Consider the following 26,734-nt stretch of genomic DNA (forward strand, 5'->3'; position numbering starts at 1 on the left):
GCGGCGCGGCACTTCCGGTCCGGGAGAGCCGACTCGGGAGGGGGGTAGAGACCGGCGCCGAACCTGGCCGCGGAGCCGCCTCCGAGCCTACGCCTCCTGCGCCGCCCCGGATCCGAGGGTGAGTCCGGCCCGCGCCCCGAGGCCTCGCGGGTGAGAGGGCCTGCGGCCCCGGAGCGGGGGGCCGGCCGGAGGGGGCGGGAGGGACGCAAGCTGCCCGTACCCCGGCTGTGGCCTAACCCCGCGGGCTGCGGCCACGCGACCGGCCCCGCCCGCGGATTCCTCCCGCCCCCCCACGGTCATCTATTTAGTCGCCCCCTCCCCACGGAATCCCCCAAACGCCACACTTTTCCTTTCTTCCCTAAATGTCAAGCTCTTGTGGGGACGAGGTTCGGACCTGTCAGGATCGGTTAGGCCCCAGCCCCCCTTCCAGCCTCTGCAGACCTGATGATCCTGTCGTCATCTACTTCTTTCTCCCAGGCCGGGCACAGACCCCCTGGGGCACTCCGCTGGAGACCTTCCAAGTTCCTCAACTACTCCTGGGGTCCCCGAGTTCTGAATCCGCCTAGCTGGTCCATCACCACCCCTAGCGAACCATCTATTCTTAAGCCTTTCATTTTATCCTGAAATTCCTTTAAGTCTGTAGCTTTCCTTTGATCTGCCAGAAGGAGAACCCTATCAGAAAAGGAAATGTGAGCCTGTTAGTGAAGCCATCCATGCAGATCTTTTGTCGTCATCATATTCTTTTAACTCACCTCTGATAGTGTAGTCTTTGCCACTTATTCAATAGTTGTTCCTTTTTTCTGCAGTTGAGGTATATATTATTTCTCTGACTCCTCACTTTTTCCATTTTTATGACTATTAATATAAATATTTATAGTTAGCTTTTAAGTAGCAATTTAAGGTTTACAGAGTGCTGTCTTGTTATCACCATATTTTAAAGTTGAGGAAACTGAGGTTTAATCATACAGATTTTAAAAGTTTTTGCACAAACAAACTCAGTGATTTTAAAATTAGAAGAGAAATGGGGGGGGGTGGCTAGGTGGAGCAGTGGATAGAGCACCGGCCCTGGAGTCAGGAGTCCCCGAGTTTAAATCCGATTGAGCTAATTACCTAGCCTTGTGGCCTTGGGCTAGCCACTTAACCCCATTTGCCTCGAAAAAAAAAACTAAAAAAAAAGAGAAATAGGTAACTTGAGGGAAAATCTTTAAAGCAGAATTCTCCAGATGTCATCTCATATACAAGAGATATATAGATTAAATATATACATATATGTACATATGGTACATATGTATTAAAGTGGGGGAAGGGCTGTTATCTTGACATTGATTTAAATATTTAAGGATAAGAACAGTTCATTCCCCAATAGCTAAATGAGTAAAGGATACAAACAGGCGGTTTTCAAAAAAAAATTCTGAACTATAGCCACATAAAAATACTCCAACTCACTTATTAAAAGAATGTAAATTAAAGGAAATTTAATCCCTCCATGTCACAGTCATCAAACTGGCAAAGATGAAAAAAATGGAAAAAGACAAATAGAAAACAGGTATGCCACTACATTCTTGGTGAGGCTGTGAATTTATCCAGGAGTTCTGTAAAGCAGTTCACAATTATGCTCCCAAAGTCAATGAGTTATCTCCCCAGGAAAATTATAGGCTATCACAGTATTCCGATGATTAAATTACTGAGTATAACAGGAAGATCTGAAGAAGAAAGACAAAGGCAATCTTATGACAGAATCATAAGATTTAAAAGGAGGCAGGGTGGCTAGGTGGCACAGTGGATAAAGCACAGGTCCTGGAGTCAGGAGTACCTGAGTTCAAATTTGACCTCATACACTTAATAATTATCTAGCTGTGTGGCCTTGGGCAAGCCACTTAACCCCATTTGCCTTGCAAAAACCTAAAAAAAAAACATTAAAAGGAAGAATGGGTCTTTGAGAGAAAGTATCGATTCTCTCATTTTTACAGAGAACACTGAATATGAAAGTCACAAAGTATCAAAGTTGGAATATAATTAAATATAATATAATTAAATATATAATTAAAGGAATGTATCAGATAACCTACCCAGTGATACTGCTATTAGATCTATATCCTAAAGAAATCAAAGGAAGAAAGAAAAGATCTCATACCTACAAAAATATAGAATTTTTTTTTAGGCAGCAAATGTTAGGAGTGCCCAGTAAAGCAAAAAAATACATGAACAAAAAGAGAGATATAGTAAAAGGAGCATGCCTTCAGATACAAAATGGCATTTCCCAACCCTGAATGGGTGGGAAGCTAGAATTCCTTAATTGCATGAAAAGACCATTAAGACTGTGTGAAAGGAAGAATGTCTATGGGACTGGCCAACCTCATTGCATCTCCTTGTCATGTGATCAACCCAGAGCCCCAGCTCTATGGGAGTCAAGGGGAAGAAACTTCTGCTTGATCTTGAACTAAGAGTAATTTCCTACCTGAAAGAGCCTTGTAAAACTCCATTTAAAAAGACCACAAAATCACTCAGTGTTTGACATTTGAAATATTAAACATTACAACTGCCCACCAAAGAGCAAGTCCAGGAGACAAGTGGACCCATCCACTCACTATACACTAAAAAGAGCCCAATGGCAAAGTGACCTGCCTTGGTCCTCCTGGTAAAAGCTACTTATCTAGGAATCATCTGCTTGGAGATGATATTTAAGTCTATGGTAGTTGATGAAATCTTGAGTTCCAAGAGAGAGCCTTGATTGCATCCATGGTCTAGGGATAGTGACATAGATAACAGGATTACAAAGGAAATTATTTATACTTAAATAGTTATCAAGATTGATTTTTTTTTTAACATTTATGGACTTCAATAAGGTTAAGAATCCCTGTCTAGGAGAAGATACTCAAAGGTGTCTGATGCTACAGAGGTCAAGTAGATGATCACTGAGAAAACTATCAGATTTGGCAACTTAAAGATTATTGGTAATTTTAGAATGAGCAGTTTCACTTTGAAAGGAATTTCCTGTGGATGGGGAGGTCCTCCTCTTCTTTTTTGCAGTTCAAATTCAGGATCACTCCTTCCCTCTCCACCTTTTTTCCTTTTTATCTGAAGCATCCTTTTGACATTTTGGATTTTGAAATATTTATATCTTTTTATATTTTATGTATATATTATATATATATGTATGTGTGTTTATACAGTATACATTATATATATATAATTTCATATTTATGTATACAACTTTTATATATGAATTTTCTCCTTTGCAAAATGAAGGAATTAGACACTTCATCTCAAAAATCCTTTCCTTCTCTTAAATCTTACAATTCCAGGGACTACACTTTTTAGCCTATTTGTTAACCATCCTTCCCACCCCCCCTTCTTCCACCACTACTGTAACATTCAGTAATTTAATCAGTAATACACTGCTGGCTTCATAATTTCTGTGGGGAGATAATCATAGCTGCTAGCATTTTGTTGTTTTAACTTTGCAAATTATTCTATATTATCTCATTTTATCCTTATGACAACTCCAAATGAGGGAACTGACAGTCACAGTAGTAAGTTCTGGGACCAGATTTGAATGTAAATCTCCCTGTCTCAGGACTCTATCCACTGGGTCATACCTATTAAGTTTACATATATGTCTCTCTACTCTTTCAGACTTCAACTTTACTAGCCAGTTTTGCATTATAAGTATTAATTTCCTGGATGCAGTGTAACTATGTCTATGACCCCTCCTATGAATACAAAAACAAAAATGAAATCCTTGCCCCTAAAAAGCTTTCATGACATCTTCTGGAAGATATAGATAAGTAAAGATGGAGTGGAGGGGAGATAATAACTTGAGGAAATAGGAAAGAAAAAAAGATGGGTTTGGGGAGTTAATCTGTAGAGGTAAACCAAGCAACTCTGTCCAGCTCACTTCCAGAACATCTTTGAAAGACTCTCTTTATAAACTGTGAATTCATTTTATATATTTGATGATTATAAAATACATATTACAAATATATCAGCTATTTTATGTTTGATCTTGTTTCTTTTGTCTTGGGTTTTGTGGGAAAATCCTTTGAGACTGATGTGTTTTGCTACATAATTTTTCTGATAACTTGGAGACTTTTTCATCTCTTTAAATTTTGAAATTTGATGTGGATTCACCCAGATTGAGTTGAATTTAAAAATCCTTTTGGGAGGTGTTTGGGATTCTTTCTATTGATAGGGCAGTTCATGGTTTTAATAGTTTGGGGAAATGTTCTTTAACAATTTCTTAACTGTGTATATTTATTTTTTCTAGCTGTGTTTCGATTTCTTTCTTTTTCAGTGTTGTTTGCCAGCACTAGTAATTCTAAGATTCTTTCTAGACCTGCAACTTTTTCCTCTATTGTTTCTAAATCTTTTCCCAGTTATCTTATTTCCTGAGTTTGTTTTTCTATTTCAACTGAATTATCTATCTAATGTTGTTTTGTCACTTTTTTTTAATGTATCTAGTGAGATCTTTAGGAGTCTTTATGTTTTAAAATTTTCTCCTTCTGTAATTTCTTAGCTGTTCAGCTCCTCTTGTGATTTTATTTTAGAAGTTGGAATATTCCTTGAATATCATTAAAGCATCTATGCATTTGAACATCTCTTGGAATTTTCTTACCTTGTCTTTGATAAAAAAATTTTCAAACATTTTATTTTTTCCATTTACATACAGAGACAGATTCCAACAATCATCTTTTTGTGAGGTTTTGAGTTCCACATTTTTCTTCCTCCCTTCCTTCCTTCTTCCTCCCCAGTACAGCAAGTGATCTTATATAGGCTATATATATATATAATCATGTCTAACATATTTCCATATTAGTCATGTTGTGAAAGAAGAATCAGAACTGAGGGGGAAAAAAACCATGAGAAATAAATAAAATATATAAAACAAGTTTTAAAAGTGAAAATCATGTGCTTTATTCTGCTTATTCAGACTCCACAACTTTTTCTCTGGAGATGGATGGCATTTTCCATCACAAGTCTTTAAGACTTGTCCTTGATCCCTGAATTGCTGAGAGAAACTAAATCCATCTCAGAGATTTTTTAAGGTTCATTTTGTCTTTTTAGCAAGTTTGTCTTGTAAATGTTTCTCCCACCCTCCCATCTCTCATTACACCATCTTTCTAGGTTTGAAGCTTTTTTATAAATCTATACTGGACCAATTATGTAGAGTGTCTAGTCTCTACTCTTGAGTAGTACTCTACTTGAGAAGGCAGATATTGTGTCTCTGATTTTCAGTAAATATTTAGAAAATCAGGAGGGCCAAAGATTCTTTGAATTGGAAGGTACTTTATAGATTAGCTAGGAGAGTCTTCTCATACTAGTATAGCAGCATCCTTTCATGAAGGTGATCATACAGCCATTGTCATTCAGTCATCACTACCTTACAGTAGTAGTGATTACCCATTTCATCAAAGGACTATTTCTGCAGCTGAGCAAGAATATGGCTTGTTTCTTGCCCCTGGAACTACTTAAAATAAGGCAGATCCCTCTTCCACATAAGAGCCCTTTTAGATATGTAAAAATAGTTCTTGTGTCTCTCTAGTATATTTTCCTTTCTTTCTGGCTGATTTTGCCAATTTAATATTGACAGATCTCTCCCTAGTCTGACCTTAGTGTCTATATTTGTTTCAGTCTTTGAACATTGTACTTGTGCATTTGTTTATAATATCCTATAAATTGTGACCAAATTAATTTTTTTTTTGTTTTTGCAAGTTTCCATGTGGTAGACTTTTGAAGCTGTGAACCTGGACATGGGTCTCCACCTGTCTTTTTTTTTTCCACTTCCTTTCAAATCAGGGCAGTTCTTTAAGCTGGATGGGTTGTGGATTCCCTGAAAGATGAACACAGTTCTTGTTCCATCAGGAAATAGGGGTGGCAACTAGAAAGTTACATCTACAGATCTGGACTCTTTCCTTATCTAATGTCCTCCAGTCTTTCCCCAGAACATGAAGCTAAGCCTCTACTATGTGCAAGCTCCTAAAGTACTTTGTCCTCACTTTTATATTGTCTTCTTCCCCTAGAATGTAGTGGGGAAGACAGATTCAGTCCCAAGCCTTCGAATCAAAGCTATCTGTTAACAAAACTCTCTATTCCTTAAGCTAGGTGGAACCATATCCATGTGAACTAGAGTCAAGGTTTATAAACAGGTTAGGTGACTTTACTGAACTCTTAAGATATAATTGCATCATAAATTTGTAACATTCTTTTTTTCAGTTTTTGCCTATTCTTACCTGGAAAGAATTTTTATCAGCTCCTTACCATTTTTTGTAAAAACATTCCCATCTCTCTCATTTACATTGCTTGGACTTGTAGATTTCTTGATTATTAATTCCTGGGAATGGCTGTATATTATTGGCTCGATTTTTTTTTAATTTTATAAACAAACAGGTTCAATTTAATAAATATTATTTAAGCATCTATTGTGATTTCTTATACTAGGCTAAGGGACACAAAGAAGAGGTCTCAGTGCCTGCTTTAAAAGAGTTTACTATCAGGGTGGCTAGGTGGTGCAGTGGATAGAGCACTGGCCCTGGAGTCAGGAATACCTGAGTTCAAATCCAACCTCAGACACTTAATAAAAACCTAGCTGTGTGGCCTTGGGCAAGCCACTTAACCCCATTTGCCTTGCAAAAAGAAAACCTAAAATAAAAAGAGTTTACTATCTATTAGGAGGAGAAGATGTATATGTAAGTAACTGAAACTTTTTAGAGTAATGTAGGCAAACAAAAATAGATTATGTTGACGGGGGAAAATCCAATAGAGAAGCATGAGAGATCCAAGAGAGAAGGGGTAGTTCTAAGTAAAAAAATGAGGGAAGATTCCATGGAAGAGATGTCATCTGAGCCAGGAGATTTCACTGGGCAGAGACTGTTCCAGGCATGGCATGGAGAATGACATGTGAAAATGCACAGAGTCCAGAAAGGACAGAAAAGATCAGGAAACAACAAGTAGTCTGATCTGGAGACCCTTAACAAGAAAGTGTAAGAGTAAATTGGAGGACTTTTAATGGGAGGCTAATAGAGCCATGGCTAAACAGTGAGAGATACACCAAATTTGGACAAGAGTTAGTATTCTAAAGAAGCTAACTTTTTTTTTATCAAATTGAAACAGAGAACTATAATCCTTAATACATTAAAAACATACTATGTAAAATAGAATGTAAGAGCAGATGAGAAATAAAATAACAAACTTGCTGGAGCATGGAACATTTTAGTTGGGTTCTAAAAGATGGGTGAGAAGTACAGGAGGTAAAGATGGAGGGAGGGCAAGGCTCTCTTCTATTGGTTTCTCTGGAACTGAATGGATAGAATGTACTTAGCCTCCCTCCAAACTTTGACTTTTTTGTGAATTGTGCATAAATTGACACAGTTGAACTAAGCATAGAGGAAACCTGGTATATTCTTTATGGGCTTCTATGAACAGTCAGGACAGATGATAGTAAGCATTTATGAGGACAGATGATAGTAAGCATTCATGCCCTCTCTCCCATTGGGCAGCACATATTTTTTTTCTCAGGACTTTATTATACCTTAGATTTTAGAGAAATTCTTCTCTATATATCTTCCATTGAGATCCAGGCTGCTCTGCCCCTTCTCTCTCTACTCAGGCTTTATGATCTTGTGTTTTTCCTCAAATCATTTTTATTTTATTTCATTTCATTAGTATTGTGCATTAGAAAATAATTTTTAAAGATTGTATTGCAAGAATGTCATTGAACTTTTGCTTAAAGAGTTTTATTACTGAAAAATCTCTGAGAATTGCTGGCCTAGAGAATGAAATCTCTATAATTATCTTTTAAATTTTATTTATTTTAGGCAGTGAAGCTAAGGTCATACAGCTAGGCAATTATTAAGTGTCTGAGTTCAAATTTGAACTCAGGTTCTCCTGATTCCAGAGCTGGTGCTCCACCCACTTCACCACCTAGCTGCCCTGAAATCTCTTTAGCATGACATTCAAGACCTCTATTAAGTGCTCATCCCTCCCATCCCCCCACTTATTTCTCCAGTCTTGCCTTCCTATTCAGTATGCTCCATTGGCTCCCAAATAACTCCAAGATCAAATAGAAAGTCCTCTGCTTGGCCTTTAAAGCCCTTTCACAACTTGGCATCTTCTCTCATTTTCAGTCTTATAACTTCCTCCATTCCATACTCTCTGTGATCCTGCTTCAGTGACCTTTTTTCTCTTCACATATGACCCTCCTTCAGCCTCTTCATTGACTGTCACTAGTGTCTGGAATACTTTCCTTCAAGGCTCAGTTCACTTCCCACCTTCCCCAGTCTCCCTCAAAACTAAAACCTTCTCTGAGATTGCCTTTACGTTGTATATATATATCCTGTTGACACACCACTCAGGCTTCAAAATCTTGTGTTCTATCTTAAATCATTTTTATTTTATTTTATTTCATTAGCATTCATTAGTACATTAGAAAATAAAAAGATTATATTGCAAGAGGGCAGGTATCCTTTTTTGTGTCCCCAGTGTGTAACATAGAGCCTGGAACACAATAAGCACTTATTAAATTCTGTTGACCAATTACCTGACCTGAAATGTTTCCTCCGGTCCCACTGGTGAATTTACAGCCACACCTTCAGTTAGGAAAATGCATAAACTGTCACTCACAGAGTTAGTGTTCATGATGATTTGACAACAGCGTTATCCAAGGGACTTTGTGATTCCCTACAAGTTCTGGTTGGGAGGGTGGTGGAATCCTGGCATTTCTCAATCTTCACTGCTTTTTTCCCCCCCCAGCTCTGCCTGCTCTCCAGGTGCCTGCACATCTTCTGAGGGGACCCCAGGAGATCAGGTAATGGCAGCTGAGCTCCTGCCAGCCTGGTCCCAGGTGAGCCTTTCCACTAGAGATCCCATAATTGTTGGGTGCCCAGTGACCCCCCCCCCATTTTCTACCTATACCAGGACCCTGTTTGTCCAGTAGCTGTTTCTACCAAGCACCTATCCCTAATTTTCATCTAGGGATGAGAGGAACCATATGGCCTGCTCTCTGGTTCCCTTCAGATCCCATTTCTCACATTTTGTCCTTTCCATCCCATTCCTCTCAGCCTCACAGAACCTAAGCCTATCTAAAATGAGCAAACTTTCCTATAAGTGATCAACCTTACTCTGAAGACCTCCAAGAACAGGGGGAATTCACTCCCTACTCAGAGAACCCCTTCCATATGTGGTTCTCTATTGTGCTAAGAAATTTCACTCTCTAATGCTATTGGTCCCAGTTCTGTCTTCCATAACCACTGTTCTTGTATGTCTTCGGTGATCTGCCATTACTTTCATCTTTTCTTTTGTGCAGAGTCCCCTTTGGGGAACATCATCTCTATCTCTGTAGCTTTTTCTGTGCTTCTACTTACACTGATGTGTTCTGTACCCCTTAGGATACAGTCATGAAAGGGCCAAATCCCTGATAGAACTCTCCTGGGGGTGGCTAACTCAGAGTAATTCGCTCCATCCTTTATGCTAGCTCTATGATTTTTTTTTTAGGTTTTTTGCAAGGCAAATGGGGTTAAGTGGCTTGCCCAAGGCCACACAGTTAGGTAATTATTAAGTGTCTGAGACCAGACACAGTTAGGTAATTATTAAGTGTCTGAGACCAGATTTGAACCCAGGTACTCATGACTCCAGGGGCCGGTGCTTTATCCATTGCACCACCTAGCCGCCCTAGCTCTATGATTTCTGCTAGAAACTTGTCCATTTCTTCTCCCTGCGTTCTCCTCCCATAGCTGTATTGCCTTTGTCCTGATCCACATGATCCTCCCCAGGGAGGACATCTTTCTGACTCAGCCAACCCTATCATCTGCTTATTTCTTCTGAACATGTTGTGCCTATTCATTGCTATATTCAAGTCATGAGTCACACCCCATTAAGCCTCTGTGAGGTCATATTTACCTATTTCTATCACAATTTAATTCACTTCATTCATTCCATATCCTGTGATCACCTTTAACTGCTAGTCCCATTTCTATGCCTCTTCCCTTTTTTGCACTCCTGTGGGTTTTTGGATGCCTCCCCTGCAGTTCTTTCCCTTTAAATATACCTGCTGCACTCTATAGAATCTGGTTTAGTTATATATACATAATTTTATTTAGACTTGTACATTTTTATTTTGAAAATTATTATAAATTTATGAACTTAAACTTTCCTTTTATCAGGAAAGATTAAAAAATAAAGTCTCTTGCCTAAAACTGTTAAGACAATTAATTCAAACAAGGCAATGACCAAACTTTCTTTTCTACTTTCCCCTTTCTAAGATTATCTGAAGTTCTACTACCTTAGATTTTTTTCTTTTTTTTTTCAATACAGAGCTGTAGTTGTTGTGTGTGGAATTGTGATAATGCTGTTCTTGCTTTTACATCACTTCATGTCTTTCCCCATTTTCTCTTTATTTGTATTCATTCTTTTTTATGAAACCATGGTATTACTCTGAAAGGTTTGTGATTTGGTGTCTTTCATCTAGGGGGTAATTCAATGTGAAAATTCTCCACTGATGTAGACAATTTATCTGTTACTTTTAAGTCCTAGAGAATTGTCTTAGAAACCTAGAGATTAGTTGCTCTGTCCATAGTCACAATTAATATTGTTCAGGCTCAAGACTTAAATACAAAGGCTTCCTGATTCCCAAGTCTTGCCCCCTATCCACTCTGCCATGCTGCCCCTGATTTTGCATTGTGCATCATAATTTATTGAGCTATTTTACAAAGATATTTAAATTATTTTTAATTTTTTTCCTCTAAAAATAAGTATAGTGAACTAATGTTTTTATGTAGACACAAACCTTTTTTTTTTAAACAAGAGGTCCTTTTTTTTCCTGGTATTGAATTGCTGGGTCAGGGAATATGATTAATTTTGTGACTCTTTTGCACATTGCCAGACGGTTTTTTATAAAAACTGTTTAACAGCTTATAATTCCAACAACAATCTATTAGAATTCCTGTCTATTACCTTTTTTTGACCATTTTATTGAGTAAAAATATCTTGAAATTGGTTATTAAAGTAATTGATCATTTTTTCATGTGGTCATTGACAGTTCATATTTCCTCCTTTGAAAGTCATCTGTTATATCCTTTGATCATTGATTAATAGGGAGTTAGCAATTCACATGTGTTAGAATTTGATAAGATTTTTTCTATATATATATATATATATATATATGAAATATATGATCATAGTATTTCAAAAGGATTTTTTAAAGTTCCTGAATTTCACCCCTTTATCTAACACATTTATTACAATTATTTTTCCAAATAATTTTCTTTTAATTTTAGAGCCATTTCTGTATGCTGCATAAAATCCTTTTATCTTTGTATAGCACAAGCACAGACACCGATACATCCATGCCAACACTTTAGTTTGTGGATGGGGTTTGGAAGTGGTAATTCTTAAATCTAAAATATTTACCATTTAACACAAAAGCAATCATAAGTTCACAGCAAAACCAATGCAAAATCTTTCTTTCCTCATTCCCCCACCCCCACCCCAAACTAGAACAGACAGTAGACAGCCACCAGTCACTCCAGATGTCCCATTTCTAAGATTGTATGTGCTGGTAGAGAGCAACAAGCCCCAACCAACTCCCAGCAAGTCAGCCCAAGAAACAGCTGTGTCAGCTGAAAGCTTTCTATTCTAAACATCCTGGCTCCATGTGATCTTTCCTGCTTCCTCTATGATTTTTTACAGTTCTCTGTGCTTTCAATCAAAGCCTCCTAGTGGTCGATGTCTATTCTTTATGAGATAAAAATGTGTTTGTTTCAGATGTGAATCTAATGTATATTTATGTAATCTTTCCAGAGTCTCTAAACTGTTACTTAATGTTTCTCAGTTACAAACTTCTAAACTTTTTTAAAAAATCATATGCAAGTAAAACAATGGATCACATTGCCCTGCAGCCATCATTTCTGCAATCATTTCTACACCTTCAAATAGATCTTCTCCATATATTCGTCTGAGGGACAATTCTCTATTTTGTGTTGATAATATTCTGAGTCTCCTCAATATTTTTATCTGAAAAATTGTTTCACAAGTTGATTTATCAGTTTTCCTTACACAAAAATATTTTATTAAACTGCTTTAAGCTGCTACACACTGTTTCCATACCTTACAATTGTATTATCAAATTCATCATTTTGTCTCCAATAATTTCACCTGTATTTGATATTCCTCCTCACCATTGTCAGTTCAAATATAGTTTCTTTTTTGTCTTTTCATGGTCTTTTTATTAGTTACTCTATTTACATCTAGCTTTTTAATTGTTGGTATGTTATTCTGTACAAAGATTCTGTATCCACTATTAGTCTCATATTTTATTGACTCACCCTAAAGAAAATCAGACTAAACAAAGTTACTCTGATTTATATTAACTTGGTTATAATGTATTTACTGTAAACTTTCCCTTTATGAAAGAAGCCTTGCTTTTGGAGCACCTTGTTCTCTTTTCCTTCTTGTTTCTCCTTACCTTTACTTTTTCCCCCTTTCTTTGTTCTGTAATATTTAATTAATTTAACCAACACAGTATATTTTACATACCCTCAAATTTGTTGGCAACTAGTTTGTCATGATTAGAAAAGTGTGAATTAGTTTTAAATGTTCATCCTTTTTTCTTTTTTGAGGGGGGTGGTGTTGTGCAAGGCAATGGGTCACAACAGCTAGGTAATTATTAAATGTCTGAGGCTGGATTTGAGCTCAGGTCTTTCTGAGTCCAGGGCCAGTGCTCTGTACCACTTAGCTGTCCCTCATCCTTTTTTTCTTGAAGACAACTTTGTTTCAAGTTTTCTTTGAGGTTCATATGTCTTCCTGTAAATTTCTTTGCAAAATCAAAGTACTTCTCAAATGTCCATCTCTTGGCCTTAATACAGCAAACAATATACTTGAAATAGAATTTTCTTAAGTAGATAGTTCATGTCCCTGTAACTGAATTTTGTGTGTATTGTAATCCCATTTCCACTGCATTCCCTGGTTCTCATTGAAAAAAAAATGTGATCCTAACATTATTAAGTAATTTTATGTTACTGGCACCCTGGAGTACTTTTTTCCTTATAAAGGTTTAATTATATGTTAAATTCTGGGTCTTTCCCAGTTGGAGTCTTGTGTTTTCTTCCTTATTTATATTTTTCCTTTTTTTCCTCTACTTCTCCAAAGAATTTTTGGTCAGTTTTCTGGAATATTGTATTTATATTACTATTTTATTTTTCTAAATTTTCTGGAACATCAATATTCTTTTGTTTGCCTCATCATTATACAAATTCCATGATTGTCTTTTGTATCTAAATGTTTTCCTGTTCTTTGGTTAATTCTAATATTTCTGAGCCTCTTGTTACCTGTAATTCATTTTCTGTACCATTAAGTCTGTTACTTGTTTATTCCTTTAGGAAGGTGGCAAGGAGGGGAGTAGTACTACAGTCTCCATATTGATGCTTTAGTTCATTATTTCCTTCCCATTTTTTATCTCTAGCTTAAGTTTTTCCAGGATTTTTTTTTACATTCAAAATTTTTTATTTAATCTGATGAACTACTTAGCATATTAATTCTTGCTTAATTTTTAAAAATATATCATCTATCTTTTTGAAAACATTTTTTTAGATTTCATTGTTTTCTTTTTACACTTGCTTCACTTTTAGTCTATTAGCTTTATATATGAAATCACAAAACTATTACATATAGCTTATTTCTTTCAGAAATACCAACATTGCCTTTCTTTGTCTTTTTTAATTTTTACAAGGCAATGGAATTTAGTGACTTACCCAAGGTCATACAGCTAAGTAAGTATTAAGTGTCTATTCAAATTTGGACTCAGGTCCTCCTGACTCCAAGGTCGATGCTCAGTCCACTTTGCCATCTAGCTGCCCCTCTCCTGTCTATTTTTAAAATGTTTCATTGAAATGCTTTTCTTTATTCTCTTGCCTTTTTTGACAACACTTTGACTATATCCCCAACTCTCTTCATTCCCCTTCCCCCATAAAAGCCCTCCTTTATAATAAAAGTATAGTCATACAAAACACATTTATGTTACAATGGTTGTGTCTAGAAATGTTTCTGCCATTCTGTACCTATGATCTGTTATCTTTCCCCATCAGGCTGTCAAGAGTTGTGCATTGGTCATACCACATTGATCAGAGTTCTTAAATCTTTCTCTGTAGTTTTTACAGTGTTCTGGTTGTTCTGATTTGGCTCACTTCATTCTACATAAATGCATAGAAGTCTTTGTCTGAATCCAACCCTTTCATCTTTGTTTTAATAGTGCTAAAATATAGAGTTATTTACATTCATATAGTATAAGTTGTACAGCCATTATTTTATTTAATTTGATGGAATTATACTTTGTTTCCAGTTCTTTTTTTAATTAATTTTTTCCAATTACTTGTAAAAACAATTTTTACCATCCATTTTTAAAAATTGAATTCTAAATTCTCCCCTCCCCCCCAAAAGACAAGCTATTTGATATAGACTTTATATGCCCAGTCAAGCAAAAAAAATTTCTCTATTATCCATGTTCTATGAGAAAAGAGACCAAAAACACAAGAAAAATAAAATTTTAAAAGTATTCTTCTAGGGGCAGCTAGGCGGTACAGTTGATAAGAGCACCGGCCCTGGAGTCAGGAGGACCTAAGTTCAAATCCCGCCTCAGACACTTAATAATTACCTAGCTGTGTGACCTTCAGCAAGTCACTTAACCCCATTGCCTTGCAATAAACTAAAAACAAAAAAAAAGTATGCTTCTATCTGCATTTAGTCTCTATCACTTCTTTCTCTGAAAGTGGGTAATATTTTTCATCACAAGTCCTTAGGAACTGTCTTGGATCACTGAATTGCTGAGATTAACTAAATCATTCACAGTTGAACATTATATAGTATTGCTGTTATTGTTTTGGTTCTGTTCATTCTACTTTGCATTAGTTCATGTAAATCTTTACAAGTTTTTCTGCAAGTATTCTGCTTGTCATTTCTTATAGTATAATAGTATTCCATGACAGTCATAGACCACAACTTGTTCAGCCATTCCCCAACTAATGAGCATCCTCTCAATTTCCAAATCTTAATCACCACGAAAAGAGCTACTATAAATATTTTTCCTTTTTCTTTGATCTCTTTAGAATACAGAGCTAGTAGTAGTATTGCTGGTTCAAAGGGTATGCAATTTTACAGCTCTCTGAGTATTCTACAGAATAGTTGAGTCAATTCACATCTCCATCAACAATGCATTAGTGTCCCACTTTTTTTATATCCCCTCCAACATTTGACTATAGATAGCCTTGACTTATTCTTCTAAAAACTGTCTATTCATATCCTTTTACCACATTTGTCATTTGGGGAATGACTCATTCTTATAAGATTTGACTCAGTTCTCTATATATTTGAGAAATAAAGTCTTTATTAGAGAAGCTTGCTATAAAGTTTTTTCCCCCAGGTTTCTGCTTTCCCTTTAATTTTGGTTGCATTGGTTATGTTTGTGCAAAACCTTTTTTAATTTAATGTAATCAAAATTACCCTAAAATAGGTAAGCTTTCCATAATGCTCTCTATCTCTTGTTTTGATCATAAATTCTTCCTTTATCCATAGATCTGACAGGAAGATATTCCATGCTCTCCTAATTTGCTTATGACAATTCCCTTTATGTATAACTTATGTACCCATTTTGATCATCTCTTGTATATGGTGAAAGATGTTGGCTATATCTAATTTCTGCCAAAGTGCTTTCCAGCTTTCCCAGCAATTTTTGTCATATAGTAAGTACTTGTCATAAATGCTTAGACCTTTGTGTTTATCGAACACTAGATTACTATGATCATTTACTATTATTTATTGTGTATCTAATCTATTCCCTTGATCCACATTTTTTATTGTTTTTTGAATTTTACAGTTTTTCCCCCATTCTTGCTTCTCTATCCCTACCCCCCACAGAAGGCAATCTAATAGTCTTTACATTGTTTCCATGCTATACACTGATCAAAATTGAATGTGTTGAGAGAAATCACATCCTTAAGGAAAAAATAAAATATAAGAAATAGCAAAATTACATAATAAGATAACTTTCGATCCACATTTTTTTAAAAAAAATTATTCTGTTGGTATCCTTGACCTTTTATTCTTCTAGATAAATTTTGTTGTGATTTTTTTCTAGCTCTATAAAATAATTTTTGGTAATTTGATTGGTACTGAATAGTTCTGAATAGTGAATTATTTTTTAGTCCAGTTTTTTCCTTATAAAAAGTATGTCTACAGATATTTTGGTACCTTTGAGTTATTTCCTTCTTTCTCTAAGCACTTTGGGGAATATTCTAGTAGTGGTAATAGCTTAATCAAAGGGTATATGCTGTTCAGTGATTTTTTTTTTTAAACAAGGTTCAAAATTGCTTCCCAAACAGGTTGAACCAATTCACAGCTCCACCAGCAGTTTGTTAGTGTTTCTGTCTTCTCATAGCCCCTCCAACTGTTCCACAGTATTTTTTAACTGTATCAACACTTTTCTTAATAGTACTCATTTATTTAGGTTTCTTTTTAGTTCTCTTCCATATTTTCTGTTGTGGATCAGAAAGTCAAACCCATTTTAATGACAGATCTGATTAATTTAGTTGTTCATTTTTCAGATCTTACTTTTCTCTTCTAAAGCCTCTGGTGAAGGAACTGAGATTACATCATAGGAGATTTGTCTGAGAAAATTGAGGATATTTAACTTAGATAAAAGTAAATAAGCATAAGGGGGACAAAGGGTAAGGGAGAAGATAATGTCTGTCTTCGGATATTTGAAGAGCTGTCATTTAGAAAACCAATCAGATCTGTTCTGCTTAGACCCAATGGCAAAGTTGGGAGTAATAGGTAGAGGCAGATTTTTGCTTGATGGAAAAGGAAGGTCCCTAACAATTGAAGAGTTGTCCAAATCTGGAATGGCCTGCCTTTCTAAGTAGTGTGTTCCCCTTAGTTAAGTCTCTGTTTAAAAGCTAGTTGTTGTTGTTGAAAGGATTCTTGGCAAGGAGATGAAAGAGTTGAAAGAAATAAAAGAACTGAGGACTGTTCTGACTTTGAAATTCTGTGATTTGGCAGTGTTGCGAAAACATGCTTGTCCTCTCTTTCCAGATCATTTGGTGATCTAACTAAGAATCCTTAGTGATACTTTCCCTCCATCTTTCTCCATTCATTCACTTGTTCTTTCTAAATTAGAATCCCTTCATCAGTCAATCATATAACAAGTTTTAAGTACATATGAGTATTTTAGGTGCTGGAGATTCCTCCACTCTACCAATGCTCATTTCTTCCTGGCTGTTTGCAGAGCAGTCGACGGTTCAGGGTCCTAAGAAAGGAAAGAATCTGCTGGGACATCACCAGTGACATGTTCAGTGCATCAAAGTTAGAAAATGAAGTTCTCCATAAGGCTTGCAGAGGAAAGCTATTGCTTCATGGAGGTAGTGGCTCCTGAGTTTCCAGGTTACTTCTGAAGGAATCTGTCCTTCATTCCCACATCAGGTCTGAGAAGTTTCTCAGGGGGCTTTCTTGAATATGTCTGTTGTATGCCTCAGGAAGCAGACATCCCTACTAATTGATTACTTTAGGTGGGCACTGCTTCCTCTTTATTACAAGGCAGCAAGTCACCAACTACAAATGTCTCTTTACTCTATGACTACTACAGAAAGGCTTAGAGTAGCAGTTCTCAGTGGTCCAGAGACTCCTGGTTGTCCCTGTATCCCTTTTAGAGGGTCCATAATGTCAAAATCATTTTTGCAAAAACACTTTAAGACATTATTTGCCTATTAAACTACTTCCCTTTTCAACTACATACCTGTATACATGTATGAAGCCAGATTTTCTTCATAACTTCAACCAAAGCAACATATTGCTAAAGAGTGAATGCAGAATCCAGGGATCCAATAGGAAAATCCAGCTGTCTTCTATGAACCTGGACTTAAAAAAAACTATTTAAATTAAGCAATGCCATTTTTCTCACTAATTTTTTTGTGGTGAAAAGATTATTTTTTCATAATAATATTTATGCTAAAAGGAGCTTATTATCTTTAAAATGAATTAATAAATATTCTAAGGATCAATTTTCATTTCTAATGTTGTGAATATTGATACATATAAGCCACCATAAACAAAAGCTCTGTCATCCTCAGTAATTTTGTAAGCATGCAAAGGATGCTAAAATTAAAAAAAAATTGAGAATTTTTGGCATAGGGTGCTAGACGTGAAATAAAGACTCTCTGATTTTTAAAGTCCATCCCTTGGATTCCCAACTGTGTGACCTTGGGTAAATCCCTTAGCCTATTGAATTCTCAGTCTCCTCACCTATAAAATGGGAATAACACCTATATTACTATACAGTGCTTTTGTGAAGCTCAAACGATATGACTAGAGCTCATTCCCAGTTTCTAATCCCAGCTTCAGCCTGAAAAGGAATAACCAGGGCACAAATCCCAGTCCAAAGGGAAACCTGCATTTTTTTTCCATTCTGAACCAGCAGAGCTTTCCACAGCTCATAGTAGCTGAATCTAACAGCAATCTGCTGTTGCTCAAACCCACATCCAGGTCAGGAACTTTGAAAATCAGACTTTGCCCTGGATCAGACTACTCTTAAAAGCATGCAGCTATCCAGTGTGAGACACTTCTGCAATCCTAGATTAACAAAACACTAAGTATCCCAAAAAAGCAGCCAGAGGCCCAGTCCAGATCTTCCCAAGAGAAGTATGCAGAACCTTTGGACAAGAAGTTCAAAGTCATAAAGTAAGTTGGAAAATAAGCAGAAAAGAATCCCACCATAAAAACTGTTATGCCACCGGGCCTGGAGTCAGGAGTACCTGGGTTCAAAACCGGTCTCAGACACTTAATAATTAACTAGCTGTGTGGCCTTGGGGAGGCCTCTTAACCCCATTTGCCTTGCAAAAAAAAAAAAACTATTATGCTCATAGGGTTAATTATGTCACAAATTCAGAAGACAAGAATGACTCCAAAACATCCACAAGCAAAGATTCAAAGTATAACCCAGCATGAATATAAATTCAATTAGAATTGTTGGAAAGGATAAAATAAGGCTTTCTTTTAGGTTAAAAAATACTTTTATAAATGAAATTGAGTGCTTGAAGGAAAAACTGGAAAAGAATTAAGAACTAATGAAGAAAAAATTGGAATTAAAAGCATGACACTAGAAATACAAAACCTTGCCCAAGCAACAAACTCCCTGAAAATTAGAATGGCTCAAATAGAAGCCAGTGACTCCATGAGACAATGAGAAATATTAAAACAAAGTCAAAAAATAGAAAAATGCAGGATATCTCACAGCAAAAACAACTGACCAAATAATCTTAAAGAAAACTTCCCATAGCTTATAGAACCAGAGGACAAAGTGGAAATTGATAGAATCCACTGGTCACTGCCTGAAAGAAACCCCAAAATGAAAATTGCCAGGATATCATAGTCAGAATCCAGAATTTCAGGTCAAAGGGAAAAACCTGTAAGCAGCCAGAAAGAAAGAATTTAACAGGGTGACCCTGAGAGAAGGGTTCACAATCAAAACCACATACAAGCAGCCAACTATAAAGAAAAAGCTTGGAATAAGAATTCAAAAGACAAAACATATAGGCATACCCCCAAGAATAAATTAGGGGGAGGAGGTGTAAGCATTTATATAGGGCCTACTATGTACCAGGCACTGTGCCAAGCATTGTTCTTTACAAATCTCTCATTTGATCCTCAAAACACCCTGCAAAAATGGTGCTGTTATGATCCCCATTTTATGGTCAAGGAAATTGAGGTGAACAGAGGTTATTTGATTTACCTAATATCCCAGGGGTAGTAAATGTCTGAGGCTGGACTTGAATTTATATCTTCCTAGCTCCAAGTTCACCATTCTTTCCACTGAGCCATCAGCTGCCTCAACAAAACAGTATAATCCTACCGGGGTGGGGGGGGGGGGGATAGGTTTTTCATTCTCATTGAAAAATTAGAACTGCACAAAAACTCTGAAATTCAAATACAAGAGTTAAGAGAAATATAAAAAGATAAACACAAACTAACATGATAAAGAATTAAATAAGGATAATAAACTGCTTATATTCATGTCAGGAGATAATCCATGTATCCTCTCTGAACCTTATCATGTATCTTCACATAAAGTATGTCCTTGGACAGAAGACCTGCAAATGATTCTGTTATGTCTGAATGTTCTTTAAAAAATGTCTTAGGTAAATTTAATAGGGATAGACAGGTACATACTCCAATGAATATCAGTTCATTAATAGTGATGCATATAACTGTTAACAAAGTGGTTTAGACTGGTCACCTCAGTAAAGCCAGCAATCGTAATAAGAAAAGGAAGATGTTCTTTATTGATACACAAGAAAGGAGGAGGTTTGGTAGTCATGGAACATTGTAATTGGCTATACTAAGAAAAATGGGCTGGCATTTAACTAAGGGTAATCAAAGCCTTCTGTATCATGGTAACCATTTGCATCTTGTAATCTTTGCCAGGGAATCAAAACTACCAGACTTACTCTTTACTCAGAAGAGAGAAAATCTCCTAATTTTACAAAGGAAGAGATGGTAACTTGTGGGGTTATCAGGATGAGAGCTTAAACTTCTCTATTAATTATATCTTTAAACTGAGGGGAAACAAATTCCTGAACTCAGTTCAAGGATATAGCAAGGAGGGGCAGCTAGGTGGTGCAGTGGATAGAGCACTGGCCTCGGAGTCAGGAGTGCCTGGGTTCAAATCTGACCTCAGATACTTAATAATAATAATAATAATAATTACCTAGCTGTGTGGCCTTGGGCAAGCCACTTAACCTCATTTGCCTTGCAAAAAAAAAAAAACCTAAAAAAAAGAGAGAAGGAATTACTATAAAAAAAATTGTGGAAGGATATATATAGCAAGTAAAGGCTTTAGGCAGATACAGACTCAATTATAAAAATCAATATAGCATAAACTCAATTACATTGTGGAATTAAGACAAAAGAAATTGAAAGTATTATTCATTTTGATATTTTCAAGAAGAATGGAAATTTGACATGAGTGCCATCAATTTGAGAACATTTTACACTATAAGAAGCAATGAAGGAAAAGGTTTCACAGAAACTTGGAAAACTTTTATGTACTGTTGCAGAGAGAAGTGAACAGGAATAGAAGAACAATTTATAAAATAACATCAGTATGGTAAAGGCAAACAACTTTGAAAGAATTAGAAACTGTTTATCAGCATAATGACCACCCAACCACAATTCCAAAGGATTAATAACGAAACATGCTTCCCCCTTCTGAAAGAGAGAAATACACATACATTTCTTTTAAACATGGCCAATGCAGAAATTTGTTTTGTTCACTGTACATGTTTTTAATCAGGATTCTGGTATTTTTTTTTAATTCTCATTTCAAGGTTTGGGAAGGGTAGATTTTTCCCCTGATTGAAAAAAAATTAATTTAAAAACAAAATATTGTACTTAGAATTAGAAAATGTAGATTCAAATCTCAACTCTGATTACTACTGGCTGTTATGACTTTTGACAAAGTTAACAACCTTTCTAGAACTCAATTTGAAGCATCTCATAAATGTGAATTCTTCATCGTTGCTCAGGGGCCACAGATTTAGTAGTTCACTGACAAGTGTTCTTTCATTACATTCATTTGTGAGATGATATGAACTTGCTGAAGGCAAAAAGAACTCTCAGAGTTTCTCTTCACTTATCTTTCAGATAGGTTTCAACTCTTTGTTAACCATTTTTGTACTATCCTTTCTAGTCTACAGGTCATTCTCCTTTGAAGGGAAAGAGGCAAAACCAGAGATAAGTAGTTCTGTCTTCTTGCAGTTGTCCATTATTATCACATCCCATCCTGAATACCAAACCTGTCCATCTTTGATATTCCTATGGAGCCAACATAGCTTAAAAGCCCTTTTTGTTGTACTTCGTATCTACACCAAGCCTCACTTCATTCTGGGTTCTAGTACAACTGATTCTGTCCTTATAGGACTATGTCACCTTTTTGTAGTCTTATTCAACTAGCTGCCTTTACTTCCAACATTTAGATATATCTTTTAAAAAATCAGAGTTGGTAATTAAATTCTTTGATTATCTACATCAGATCCTTTAGACTCTTCTCTTTTGTCTTTCACAGTGGAATTAGTTGTCATCAGAATTTAGTTATTCGTTTCTCTCTGTACTTTTTAAAATCCACATCCACTCATATGGTTTTCCTGTCCCCTATCTCCCAACTCTTTTTGAGGGACATATACCCCTACATTCAATGCATGTGAAAACATTTTTACCATTATATATTTTATTTTATACTTCTCATACATAAGTACAGACAACACACACATACTGAATGTTTGTTTATAATGGTATATACCTTATATCAAAAGGTATGTTTTCTAACTTTCTTCTTCAATTCCATTGAATATGTCACCTCCTCCCCTATCCCTAGGGCCAAGGAGTGGGACTACAACATGAATGTATTATTTCAGGTGTTGGTGACTTTCACGGATGTGACTGTAAATTTCACCGATGAGGAATGGAGTCTTCTAAACCCTGCACAGAGGGGCCTTTACAGGGACGTGATGCTGGAGAATTATGAGAATGTAGTCTCACTGGGTAAGGTCTCTCCCCAATCAGATCCAGGGTTCTTACCTTTTACCTTTATGGATGAGCTTAAACCATGGTAGGCTCATTCATGTGGGGTTTAGTTTTTAACATCAGAAATTCCCAGTTACATGTGATAGGATATTTGTCTTCCTCTAGCCCCCAACCTGGTCTTCCTAGGTAGGGAATAGGCATCTTCCTTAACCCTCCCTGAATTTGCACCCCTTCCTCTAAATTCTCTTTGGGAACTCCAGGCCCATAACCCTAAGTTCTGTTCTGGATATTTGCCTAGACTGGTCCAGCCATTTATGGCCTCCCTGGATATTACCTTTTTTATCCCTTCTGTCCCTTGCAGGGGCTGAGGCTGAGCTTGGGACAGCTCTTTGTACCAGACAAACCACCAGGCCCTGTTTCCTTCCTCACAAACAGGATTTCCAGTGTGTGAACCTGATGTAACCTCCTCTTTGGAGCAAAGGGAAGAGGCATGGATCTTGGACATGCAAGAAGCTGAGAAGAGAGAGATCATGAGAGGAGACTGCTCAGGTGAGTAAATAAGAAACTTTTTAGTTATTAAACATATTTATTTTGATACTCTATGAAAAAAACCCTGAGAATTTTTGGAGACTACAAGTTCAGTATGAATCCGGATCCTGCAAATTCAAAAATACTAATGTATTTATCAGTGCATTAATAAATAAAAAAAAAGGATAGAGAGAATAAGAATGATATTAGTTCTGTCCTTATACTAGTCAGACCACATATTGATTATTATTTTTAGTTCTGGGAGCCATTTTCCACAAATGATACTGACACACAAATGCATTTTAGAGGAAGACCTGGTCAGATGAGAATTGGTTGAAGGAACAAGGGGTGTTTATCCTAGAGAAGAGACTTGGAGTGACAGAATAGTTGTATGTATTCCTTTGAAGGGCTGTTAATCAGAAGAGGGAATAGATTTATTCTGCTTGACCCTAGAGGGCAAAATAGAGAACATTTAATAGAAATTTCAAAGGGAGAGGGTTTTTTTTTTAGAGAATATTATAAAGGGGAACCTGTTTCAAATATCGATGAGATTTGAGCCCTGGGGTCCCTTCTGTCACTGAAATTTTGAGAATTGAGAGCTTGCCCAACTTTTGTGCAGCTTCAGATACACTGATAAAATTTTTTAGTTTTGTGCCCCTAACTCCATTTTCCTACATAAGCTCTCTAGTCCTGTTTGCTGTGCTTTTGAGGACTATATATATATATATATATATAGTATTTTAGTCAACTTGGAATTTATATACAAGCAAGATATATACAAAAAAATTTGAAGTTTTCTTGGAAAGAGGGCACTAGCTTACAAGGGGGTTGGGAAAAGCATCTTACAAAAAGTTGGATTTTGATTAAGACTTAAAGGTAGGGGCAGCTAGGTGGCGTAGTGGATATGGATAAAGCACTGGCCTTGGAGTCAGGAGTACCTGGGTTCAAATCTGGTCTCAGACACTTAATAATTACCTAGCTGTGTGGCCTTGGGCAAGCCACTTAACTCCATTTGCCTTGAAAAAAACCTAAAAAAAAAAAGACTTAAAGGTAGCCAGGAAAGTTAGAAAGTAGAAATGAGCTGAGAGAGCATTCCAGACATGGGTAACAGTCAGTAAAAAAATATCCAGAACTCCTAAAAAAAAATATCCAGAACTCAGAGATGGTATTTCTATTTTGGGGAATAGAAAGGGAGCCAATGTTCGCTAGTTTGCTTGCAGTTGGAGGGAGGTATAAGAACACTATAAAGGTAGGAAGGATCCAGATTGTGAAGGTCTTTAAAAGCAAACATGGCTTAAATTTGATCCTAGAGGTAATATGGAATCACTAGAATTAAGTGAATGGGTCAGACTTGCATTTTAAAAAAATCACTTTTATGGTTTGAGTGGAGGAGAGACTTAAGGCTAGGAAACCAACTAACAAACTCTTGCAGTGGTCCCAATACAAGGTAATATGAATGTGATCTAGGGAGGTGGCAATGTTGGAAGAGAGAAGGTGGTAAACATAAGTCTTATGAAGGTAAAATCAAAGAGCTTGGCAGCAGATTGCATACGGCCAGAATGGGGCAGGGGAAGGGAAATTGAGAGTGAAGAGTCAAGAATAACACCTGGATCATGTCCCTGAATAATAGAAACCATGGTAGTGCCTTCAAAATGGGAAGAGTCCCAGGGAAACATAATGAGTTCAGTTTTGGACACTTGAATTTAAAATGTCTTCAGGGGGTGGCTAGGTGGCGCAGTGGATAGAGCACCGGCCCTGAAGTCAGGAGTACCTGAGTTCAATTATGTAATTAACATTAACCTTTTAATCAATTAACCCTTTTCACATAAACTACTCACACCATTTCCTTTCATTCTGTAATTCTGAAAATTAATTTGTTTTTATTTTTGTTTTTTGAAAGATAGTGGGGATTAAGTGACTTGCCCAAGGTCACACAGCTAGGTAATTATTAAGTGTCTGAAGGCAGATTTGAATTCAGGTCCTCTCAACTCCAGGACTGGTGCTCTATCCACTGGGCCACCTAGCTGCCCCTTAAAAATTAATTTAACCCAAGTTCAGGGCTTCCTCTTTATGTTTTAATAAATTTCATGTTGTTTTAATCAGCATATAGTATTAACTGTTTGATAGTGTAGTGTTCAGTTCTCTTCTCTGAATTTGAACCCAGGTTCTAATATTTATCAGACCTTGAGTGAGGTCTTCAACTCTGGGGTCCAGGATTTTCTGTTTTGTAAAATGACACTCATACCTCACATATTTGTTTTGAGAAAAGTGCTTTATAAACTTTAAAGTATTATATAAATATGAGTTATCATTATTATTCACTTTATCAAATAATTATATTTGACAAATTGAATAAACATATTTCCTAGATCTTTATTCACATAGTTACACTGTATATAACATAATTGAGACCAGAAGCATATAGCACTCCACTAGAATCCTTTATGTAGATTTTTATTCCTCCATTAATTAATACTTTTTGAATTAGGACTTTAAATGGTTTGATAACCATTGTATTATCATCAACTGACTAGCAGCCTGACCACATGTTTATCTTATTAGACTATTAAAAAAGCCTTGCTGAAATTTCTACAGTATTTCCCTGATAATGACTGATTTAGTAATTATAAATAAGTAAAGAAAAAGAGAGGAGGAAGGAAATAAAGCTAATCTAGCATGATAGAATCATAGACTTTTTGAATTGAAAAGAGCTTTACAGAGACCAACCACCTAACCAATGAATTTCATTTTAAAAGTTATCCTTGGGGCAGCTAGGTGGCATAGTGGATAAAGCACCGGCCTTGGAGTCAAGAGTACCTGGGTTCAAATCCGATCTCAGACACTTAATAATTACCTAGCTGTGTGGCCTTGGGCAAACCACTTAACCCCATTTGCCTTGCAAAAACCTAAAAAACAAAAAAAAACCTAAAACAAAAAAGTTATCCTTTAAAACAATAATTCTCAGAAATGATTATCTAGCTCTTAAAAAAAAATTCATACAGGGCAGCTAAGAAGTTCTCACTTCTAATGTTCCCAAATCAACTTTCTTGTCCCTGAGGTCCCACTCTTACTTGATAAGCAGAACTAACCTGATCTTTTGTCCATATGACAATATTTGTAGTCACATCACCAGTGCCAGACACAATCATATTTGGTAATGGCCCTCTTAAAATGTGCCCAATGTAATGCAGTCATCCACATATGACCTGGGTATTTGATATGGGAATTTAGACAAAAGCCCCTTAACCTCTATATGCCTCATAAATAAATAAATATATATATATGTATGTATGTATGTATATACATATACATATATATATGTATATATATGCTTTTTCAGTAAATGAGGAAAGTTGAACTAGTTGATATTTAAGAGGCTACTTATCTTATTACCCCCCTTCCCATATTTATTGTTTTTAATATTTCTATTCCCAGTTCCCAATTAAAATTAGTTCTCCCTCTGATCGCTCTTCCTATATACTCCAATGGGACTACCACACTGTCCCCAGTAATGTCCTGAGGCTGATTTTGCTATTTAGTTGACACTTTCATGGAAACATCTGTGAACTGGAGATTATCCTTTTTCTACCCCTTCTTTTTCTTTCCCCTAGGAAAAGAGAAGAAGTAACATTTGTGGTTTTTTTATTCCTTG

At 36.3% G+C, this 26,734-nt stretch overlaps 2 protein-coding genes across 2 annotated transcripts in view; both read left to right on the top strand.

Annotated features, from left to right (window-relative positions):
* The window catches only part of LOC141500223 (uncharacterized), an 86,405-nt gene that overhangs the window by 56,397 nt on the left and 3,274 nt on the right, over positions 1–26,734 (top strand). The gene's annotated exons all lie outside the window — the stretch shown is intronic.
* On the top strand, positions 81–23,098 carry LOC141500229 (zinc finger protein 554-like). The gene is made up of 4 exons (XM_074203234.1): positions 81–118; positions 8,749–8,839; positions 22,446–22,572; positions 22,916–23,098. The coding sequence occupies exons 2-4, from the start codon at positions 8,807–8,809 to the stop codon at positions 23,014–23,016; spliced, it is 261 nt and encodes an 86-aa protein (XP_074059335.1). The 5' UTR covers positions 81–118; positions 8,749–8,806; the 3' UTR covers positions 23,017–23,098.

Source organism: Macrotis lagotis, chromosome X (assembly GCF_037893015.1).
Source record: "Macrotis lagotis isolate mMagLag1 chromosome X, bilby.v1.9.chrom.fasta, whole genome shotgun sequence".
NCBI classification, from domain to species: Eukaryota; Metazoa; Chordata; class Mammalia; order Peramelemorphia; family Peramelidae; genus Macrotis; species Macrotis lagotis.

Coding starts and splice junctions, on each gene's coding strand:
- LOC141500229 (XM_074203234.1), top strand. CDS start 8,807: ATGGCAGCTGAGCTCCTGCCAGCCTGGTCCCAG. Junction 8,840..22,445: donor TCCTGCCAGCCTGGTCCCAG/GTGAGCCTTTCC, acceptor GTATTATTTCAG/GTGTTGGTGACTTTCACGGA. Junction 22,573..22,915: donor TGAGAATGTAGTCTCACTGG/GTAAGGTCTCTC, acceptor TGTCCCTTGCAG/GGGCTGAGGCTGAGCTTGGG.